Source organism: Esox lucius, chromosome 19, assembly GCF_011004845.1.
Source record: "Esox lucius isolate fEsoLuc1 chromosome 19, fEsoLuc1.pri, whole genome shotgun sequence".
Taxonomy (NCBI): Eukaryota; Metazoa; Chordata; class Actinopteri; order Esociformes; family Esocidae; genus Esox; species Esox lucius.
The window spans coordinates 9,259,808-9,269,595 of record NC_047587.1 but is presented as its reverse complement, the minus strand read 5'-3'; the positions used below and the strand labels follow the sequence as shown (position 1 = coordinate 9,269,595).

Here is a 9,788-nt window from a genome sequence, read left to right as displayed (position 1 = left end):
TCCAGCAGCGGTTCAAATCCTACTACTCAGAGCACTAACTAACCCCACTTCCTAATACAAAGAGGGCATTAAAATGCCAAAACCAGATTTTAAAAGGCTGTAGGACGGGCAGCTCTGTGAAGACCTGTCCAAAAAACTGACAGGCTCAATGCCGTTTGTTCGTTCCAAGAGGCATTTCGGACCAGACGCAGTCTTATATACACACACAAGGCAGGCAGGACCCACAGTATTAAGGCTTACAATGGCATAGTGCAGTGGAGGTAGAACCGACCACCAGCCATACTGTCACATCAACTTAGTACAAAAATCAGTGCGAAATCATTTGGGACTTGCATCTTGGGATGGGGGAGGGGGGGGGGGCTCATTCATAAGCTAAATACATAAAAACAGAACAGACATTTATTGTGCCAGAATCTATTGTACATAGTCAGAAACATCATGTGGTGTTACCATGTAATCCTCAGATACTGAAATTACAGCAGCATGTAGTGAATCATATATATATATATAAAAAAAGGCTAAATGGAATGCTTTGTTCAGTAATACTGATTTGTACCATGGAGGAGGTTGGGGGGAGGAATGCAGTCCAGTCTTATTAACATAATAAAAAACCAAAATGCACTGTAGAATGAGTGAAGGAAAAGAGGCATTATATTACCATAGGAATAAATTGGTATATGGCAAGTAAGCACCTACTCTGGTCTACCCGAATCCCCTTACAGGTCACCCCACACAAGACCAGGTCTGTATTATTTAAGACCACTTCCTGGAGTCTCTACAGAAGGCCTTTCCGATGTCTCCGTGGCATTTCTCTGCGTGTGTTCATACAGAAGGGTCGTGTCTCGGTGTTTGTTTGGTATCTTTTTTTTAAGGTCAATCACAGAGGAAAAGGCCGGGGGGGGGGGGGCGACGAGGTCTGAGTCAGACAGTGCTTTTGGTGGGCAGCTCCGTGCTGTTGTGCCGCGTTTTCCTCGCCGTGCCGTCGTCGCGCGGCCGAGCCTTCTGCAGGTTGGACATGGCGGCGGTGCGCTCGATGTCGATGAAGGCGTAAAGTTCGGTTCGGCGCGTCGGGGTGTTGGGCGGCAGTGGGGAGGTGGGGGTGCGGGGCGTGTGGGGGTTGCTGGTGTCGGAGGAGCCACCCTTTCCGGCGGCGAAGGAAGAAGAGGCGGCGCCGGTTTCCATCTCCACCTCGATGTAGTTGAGCGTCTTGGGGGACTCCTGGCCCAGAGGCCCCGGTGGCCGGCGGAAGTCGAAGTTGAAAACGGTTGGGCCGTCCGTGCGGCGGCGTGCTGTGTCCGGGGCGCAGCGGGCGCTGAGCGGAGCCGTAACGTTCTCCGTGTTGACGTAGTTGTGGGAGGGCTCCATGGCTGACAGCGGGTGGGAGTGGGAGTGGTGGAGGAGGCTGTGGTTGTAGCCATTGAGGGCAGACGCCTTGGGCCCCGCCTGGCCTCCTCCACGGGATGCTCCCCCACCCTCCTCCTCCTCCTCGTTGCTGGGCTTTCGGGTCTCCCAGACGGGTGGCAGCGCCGGGAGGTTCTCGTAGTCCAGGAGGGCCGTGCGCCGCTGGGCCGAGTTGTTGACATTCTGCAGGGTGTCGGGGGTGAGCGGGGGCGGCCGGTGTCGGCGGGGGGCCGTGGCTGGAGCCCCGGCAGAGGTGGACCCGTTGGAGTGTGTGTGGGGCAGCTCCGGCGGGCCCTCGGAGGCACAGTCTTTGTCTGGGTGTCCGTTGGCCTGGCCAGGCTCTGGTTCCTCCCCGTCCATATGCTTCCCCTTGGCCATCTTCTTCTGCACAGGCGTGGGTCCTAGCACAAAGCGCACCCCCTGCGGCTCCAGCAGCACCTGGGGCTCTTCCTGGAGTTGGGCCGAGGGCTCTGGTCTGGCTACCCGCGGAGGAGGTGGAGTAGGGGGGCACTGGGACTGGGCTGACCCGGGGCTGTCCAGAGGGGCTGGAGCAGTGAGAGGGCTGGGCTGGTCATCCAGCAGGCCGGTGGTGTTCACATAGGTGTGGATCTGTGGACGGACCAACACATGCTTAATACAACATCCTACTAAACCCCACGATACGACATCCTACTAACTAAACCCCACGATACGACATCCTACTAACTAAACCCCACGATACGACATCCTACAAACTAAACCCCACGATACGACATCCTACAAACTAAACCCCACGATACGACATCCTACAAACTAAACCCCACGATACGACATCCTACAAACTAAACCCCACGAAACGACATCCTACAAACTAAACCCCACGAAACGACATCCTACAAACTAAACCCCACGAAACGACATCCTACAAACTAAACCCCACGAAACGACATCCTACAAACTAAACCCCACGAAACGACATCCTATTAACTAAACCCCACGAAACGACATCCTACTAACTAAACCCCACGATACGACATCCTATTAAACCCCACGAAACGACATCCTATTAAACCCCACGAAACGACATCCTACAAACTAAACCCCACGAAACGACATCCTACAAACTAAACCCCACGAAACAACATCCTACAAACTAAACCCCACGAAACAACATCCTACAAACTAAACCCCACGAAACAACATCCTACAAACTAAACCCCACGAAACAACATCCTACAAACTAAACCCCACGAAACGACATCCTACAAACTAAACCCCACGAAACGACATCCTACAAACTAAACCCCACGAAACGACATCCTATTAACTAAACCCCACGAAACGACATCCTATTAACTAAACCCCACGATACGACATCCTATTAAACCCCACGAAACGACATCCTACTAACTAAACCCCACGAAACGACATCCTACAAACTAAACCCCACGAAACGACATCCTACAAACTAAACCCCACGAAACGACATCCTACAAACTAAACCCCACGAAACAACATCCTACAAACTAAACCCCACGAAACAACATCCTACAAACTAAACCCCACGAAACGACATCCTACAAACTAAACCCCACGAAACGACATCCTACAAACTAAACCCCACGAAACGACATCCTATTAACTAAACCCCACGATACGACATCCTATTAAACCCCACGATACGACATCCTATTAAACCCCACGATACGACATCCTATTAAACCCCACGATACGACATCCTATTAAACCCCACGATACGACATCCTACTAACTAAACCCCACGAAACGACATCCTACTAACTAAACCCCACGAAACGACATCCTACTAACTAAACCCCACGAAACGACATCCTACTAACTAAACCCCACGAAACGACATCCTATTAACTAAACCCCACGAAACGACATCCAATTAACTAAACCCCACGAAACGACATCCTACAAACTGAACCACACGAAACGACATCCTACAAACTGAACCCCACGAAACGACATCCTACAAACTGAACCCCACGAAACGACATCCTACTAACTAAACCCCACGAAACGACATCCTACTAACTAAACCCCACGAAACGACATCCTACTAACTAAACCCCACGAAACGACATCCTACTAACTAAACCCCACGAAACGACATCCTATTAAATCCCACGATACGACATCCTATTAAACCCCACGATACGACATCCTATTAAACCCCATGATACGACATCCTATTAAACCCCATGATACGACATCCTATTAAACCCCATGATACGACATCCTATTAAACCCCATGATACGACATCCTATTAAACCCCATGATACGACATCCTATTAAACCCCATGATACGACATCCTATTAAACCCCATGATACGACATCCTATTAAACCCCATGATACGACATCCTATTAAACCCCATGATACGACATCCTACTAAACTCCTTCGGATTCAGTAGCAGTTACTGAAACATCTCAAAAGTGCAGGACAGTAGCCCAGACGAAGTACTGGTCGTAAGAATACAGATTTCTTCCGTAAGAAGAAGTAGAGCAGCACATTGCCCTGCTGAACACAAGGCTGGTATTATTATTGGGACGTGGTGTTTCATTGTGCAGGTCTTATTCCATTCCCCTGCGGATGTGCATCGTTCTCTCACCGCATCATCAGCCACCAGCAGGGGGTGTGTGGACTCCTCCCCCACCGAGGGCAGGCGGGTGCTGGCCACAGATGGGTGGCGTGTGGAGGGGTGCGAGGGGGCGTCGCCCACCGAAGGGATCCGGCTGACACCGTTAGGCACAGTGGGGACAGAGTAGCCCAGAGCTGAGAAGGCAGAGGAGAACTGGGGGTCAGTGGGGACAATGAAGAGGACAGGGTACAGACAGGGGCCCAGCCTTCCTAGCAGTTATCCAAAACAGAGGTTACAAGCCTTTCCTGGCATCACTGCTACTTTAAACTGAGGACCGCTACTCATTTCCATTCCCGAAACAGAGAAACTGAGAAATTACATCCCTCTGCTTCCTGTCCATATGCCATAAAGAATAGTTAACATAGTAACTCCACAGTTACACCCCCACCCCCCCAAAAAAAACAAGTTTTATATTTTCCCAAATAATGTTTTATATTTTTTTTGTTTGTTATGTTTACACATTTTCCCCCTCAGAATTACAATTACCCAGGCAGAAACGACTAAATTGAATGTTCTGAGTCCATATGAAGTACTAAACCACAACAAAAGACCATTATTTTAGGTTGGGTCGGACAAATTTGCATGACTGTAATTGCCCTTAGATTTTTTCGCATCTGGCCCTTTAATTACGCACTGAGCAAGAGAGGAATGTAGCGGTTCAGCGCCGGTTCTGTATTGCTGTATGTAACATATGCAATAGTCACTTCTGCCTGGTAAGTCTACTTAGTTCGATAAAACTAAAGTTTTGGGGAAATTATTTCTGTCAACTGAAAAGACGGTTACTCACTAACCGCATGTGGAGTTACAGACTAACAGGCACCGAAAACAGACATTCAATATCACTGGAAATGCATGGCGAGACTTATTTTAGCCTGTCAGGCCAGTTACGGCTAAACAGTGGGCTAATGTCCATGCTGCATTCATTACATAGTAGCAAGGTCGATGTACAACCTGGGATGTAGAGGTACAAAAACAAAGCCATCTGAGGGTAAAACTACATATTCTCCTTATACTTTCAAGGCATTTTTCTGAAAAATGAGAGTGAACCCCCCCCCCTCCTCAAGTTAGCTTGCGATAGAGCTGTTGAAGACCCCCAAATGTAATATAGGAAGACAGAAAGAATCAGTACGTTCGGCATTTTAGTGCATCCTTAGTCAGGTTATAAGAGGGCCTTCTCAGGTTATAAGAGGGCCTTCTCAGGTTATAAGAGGGCCTTCTCAGGTTATAAGAGGGCCTTCTCAGGTTATAAGAGGGCCTTCTCAGGTTATAAGAGGGCCTTCTCAGGTTATAAGAGGGCCTTCTCAGGTTATAAGAGGGCCTTCTCAGGTTATAAGAGGGCCTTCTCAGGTTATAAGAGGGCCTTCTCAGGTTATAAGAGGGCCTTCTCAGGCAATTCCAAGTGTGGATGGAAGAATCCATTAAGGGGCCTTCGCCCTCATTCTGGTGGTACATGAACATGGGCTCACCGGCAGGAGTGTGTGTGGCCTGGTGGTTGGTCTCCAGCACCGCCTCCTCCACCACACTGATGCTGTGGCTGTGCATCACCTCCTGAAGCATGTTGAAGATGTCCTCTGCCCGAGCACACTTAAAGGCAAAGATCCCTGTGGACAGACACGGTCAACAAAGAGGCAGAACACGGTTCCACTGTGTCACTGCCACAGGTGTCTCTTGGCGATCTCTCACACAGAGACTGGGATGTACAACAGTCATCACCACTGCTGACTATGGCCTGCAACAACTAATCGATATAAAAACACGATAATCAAAATAGTTGGCAGCGAAGGTCATTATCGATTAGTTGGGTCTACACGAGACACAGCAAAAAAATAAATTAAAAAAAAATAAATATATATATATATTTTTGAAGGATGAGGTGCCCAGCAAAGCAAGTTAATGTAATACAAATTCATCATTCATTATAATTTGTATTCATGGAGTTACGTTTTTAAGTGATAAATAGTTTATCTTGACTGCATGGCTGAGTTAACGGTAACGTCAAGTTCTACACCCACAAACCAGTGATTTACTTGGGCAGGTTGAGTTGGTGTATAATTGAGCAGCTCCGGCTAGCTAACCATTCAACACGTCACTGATGAATTTACCTATTTGTACCAAATTTGGTGAAACAACTGAAACGTAGAGGCATTGAAATGCATTACAATTTCCATTAACCTTTACACTACTGGCACTACATGTTGGCCAAACAGGGGCATTGCCCCTCAGAAAGTCGTGCCCCCTCTTTTGTTGCCCCATATACAAAACCAACGGTATATGAATTACACTGAGTCTAGTGAACAGTCACGTTACGATTAGCATTTTTTATAAATGTGGGGTGGGGCGGGTAGCACAGTGATTAGACACGCCCTCTCATTTATAAAAACTGGAACCAGTCATCTCACCCTGGTGCCAGGCCTGTAACAGTATGAGTCAAAAGTCTATCAACCAGCTTCATGATGTCCTGGAATGCTTGTCCAACTGTTTTATTACTACTGCCTACAGTTGTTTCAATGACGCCATTGTAAAAGGATGAGAAACACACTGAAAACTAATTTATTTTAAATAAAACACACTTGCATTTAATTCTGAAATGTATGTATTTCCTCTATCCGATTTAATTGATTAATCAAAGTAGCAATCGACAGATTAATCGCCTATCAAAATAGTTGTTAGTTGCAGCCCTACTGCTCACACTTTGATGGTTTTCCAACAGGTTTGTACACTTAATGTTGTGCTTGACACTAACAACTCCTCGCCACTCAGTGCCTACCTTGTGACTCACAATTTTATGGGCTGGGCGGTTAAAGAAGAGAGATTAAGGAAAAGGAAGCATGGAAGGAGGAACACAGGAAGAGCCATAAGAACCATAGGAACAGACTACATTGAACCTTTAACTGAAACACTGAATACTGCACAGAGAAAACACACCAGACTGGCCACGAGTGAGTGGAAGAACCTCAAATACAGAATCAGACACAGCCATCAATACTGGAAACACAGAAATAGATTCACTAGAACAGGCACCTGTATTCAAGCCAATGATGTCACTGCGATTCTATTTCTATGACTAACACCTCGAATACATTGCCCAGTATTATATAATCACGGCATGAGGTGGGAACACAGCAAGCCTGACTTACCAGACCACCAGAACCCACAGTAACCCCCCCAGTCCCGTCCTAACCCCCTGCTCTTCCTGGACACCAGAGCTCATCCTTTGGAAAGCATGGATGGAGTCCAAAAATACAGACAAGTGTCATTGGCATGGCGACACAATCAATATTTGACCGGTCCAAGTCAATACAGCAACAACAAAGCTGATGCCGTTGGGCCCTGTCGACCTAGTTGCAGATGTGATTTCATTTATTCTGACGGCTCTTTATTGCAGCTCAGGGTAGATCCACAACACTGGGTATTACATGGGATTTAACTGAACCCAGAACTCATATCTACAACATAAAGTGAGTTCCTTTAGCTTATTTTGTAGGAATGGTCCTTAATGAAGCAACTAATGAAAATTGCGTGGAACAAGCATCTATCCATTTACCTCCATTTCATATCAAATGTACCTTGTCCCGTCTGACAACATTTACCTTGTCCCGTCTGACAACGGCGGCCACTCTCAAATGAGAAGAGGTTGGAGTCGTAGCCATAGCGACGTAGGCACAGGTAGGGCCACCTGACATCGTCTCGCCGATGGGTATGGAGGACCAGCTCGGCCTCAGTCAGCTCCATCACGCCCGAGCCCAGCTCGTTCCCATCATCATCCACGTTTATCACCTGGCAACACAACAATAACGTAACACAGCAGTTACCGTGACAGTTAATACAAACATGTCCACAGCACTCTGAGGCTTCAATTCATAATGATTTTTTTTTTTTTTTACCAAATCAGTCATAACTGGGAGCATTGTATGGCAATGGACCACCATTAAAATGACTCTGGTAGTGGATCAAGAGACTCACCTTAAATTTTGTTTGATGATTATCTGGGATTGACTCTTTCTCTGGACAGCTTAAGCAGCTACCCATGGCTTCTTCAGAGCACCATCGGATTTCTGGAACCCAAAGAAATTGAATTGACACAAGCCAATACAGCGATTGAAAACTACAGCATGAGCTGTAGTTAATTAGCTGGGCAACCGTACAATAATAGAATGACTAAAACATTGATTGGAAGTCAAACAAACCATACAAGCATACGCAGGACTGGTTTTTACAATTTTCTTTGCAGTTGGAATAGTGTATTGCAATGGTGCATCAACAGTAGCACATTGTAATACACCCCTTTGCAGGTTTAGGATATTTTCTAAACATTTACCGCTATTTTAGTAGTACTACAGTACCATAAACTATTTCAATTGAAATGCTCAGCTACATTTCATTTAATAACAAGTGATATATTGAACATTCAAATGATTATTTTTCCAATATTACGTTTCTTACCTAGATCCAGCCACCAGTATCCCTGGTTCCATCTTCCGAGGCTGAGGTGCACTCATGCTTAACTGGTACCGTTACAGTATGCCAACATAAGATGAGGGCCTGTACACAGTTTACAGTGGGTAAGCAAAGTTAGGTAGCTTGCTAAGAAAACTATGAAAAGTTTGTGATAGTACTATATTTTGAGTTATTAAGCCATTGTTGTGATTTGAAAGAAAACGTAAACTATCTACAATGTAAATAAGTCAACTTTAGATGGCTACAGTAGCCATCAAAGTTATCTAGTAGTACTGTAGAAGCTAGTTAGCTTGTTAGCTAATTACTGTAAACTAAACGTAAATAGTTTAAGCCAAGTCATACTCAGAAATTATGCGTTGGTTGGCCTTATTGATATAACTACAGCTTATCAAATAATTACCAAAGTTAACGTTGAAAACTTAATCTTTTGGCCAAATGTAGTTGACAAACTAGCAAGTAAACGTTAGCTAGCAGTGGCACTGCTTGTGGTTTACTAGCTAGCTGGCTAATTAGCTGGGTAGCCAAATCTCCGTTGAATTACTAGCAGCCAAGCTAGCTAACTAAATAAAGTTAATTAGCTACTACCTGGCTACAGATATGAAACGAAAACAACTAACAAACGTAATGGGGAAAATGGGATACTTACGAGTCTCTTGTAAATTCTGATGCGGTAATTTTCACAAACTTTTTTGATACAAACGATAGCAACCTAGCTAGTTAGCTAGCTCTGCTATCACATATGAAGTAAGAATTAGGCTGTTAGCTTAACTCCACCATCTTTCCTCTGCGTTTAGTTGCTAGAGCGCCAAAAAAACAATCACAACTTCTTCCAGAGGTGGCTACCATTCATGTTTTCGACCGCAACGTAACATAAAATAATGTAACTCCATGTATCATCCTTTGAGTTTCGATATAGAATGAGACAATTTAGTTTTCCCCCTAATATATGCTAGTTTGCCTTAGTCGCACTGTATTTTATGTAGCTAGCTAACTAGCTAAATCACAGCAACTTGATTTGCTAAACTTCCGAGAGTTTGAGGCAAGAATTTTCTGTGGTGAAAATGCGACCAACTGCGCAACCGCGGAGATGAGGTTTGGGACTCATGGGGCCTCTCCCAAATCATGACGACAACAAACCTTACACAGAATAATAATATGAAAAAATAATAATGCAAATAATATTTTTACCTCATGTAATTATTTTATTGAAACACTATTATAGCTATCATGTTGACATGTTTTTTTGGTCCATATATTGCGAAATGATCCATAGAATCCAT

At 45.4% G+C, this 9,788-nt stretch overlaps 1 protein-coding gene across 1 annotated transcript; it reads right to left on the bottom strand.

Moving 5' to 3' along the window:
• Positions 1–381: 381 nt before the first annotated feature.
• LOC105029514 (fibroblast growth factor receptor substrate 2) lies at positions 382–9,702 on the bottom strand. The gene is made up of 7 exons (XM_010902910.4): positions 9,155–9,702; positions 8,494–8,592; positions 8,014–8,105; positions 7,641–7,827; positions 5,517–5,651; positions 4,021–4,184; positions 382–2,010 (listed from the first exon to the last, which is right to left on the bottom strand). The coding sequence occupies exons 3-7, from the start codon at positions 8,077–8,079 to the stop codon at positions 922–924; spliced, it is 1,641 nt and encodes a 546-aa protein (XP_010901212.1). The 5' UTR covers positions 8,080–8,105; positions 8,494–8,592; positions 9,155–9,702; the 3' UTR covers positions 382–921.
• Between the last annotated feature and the right edge of the window lie 86 nt (positions 9,703–9,788).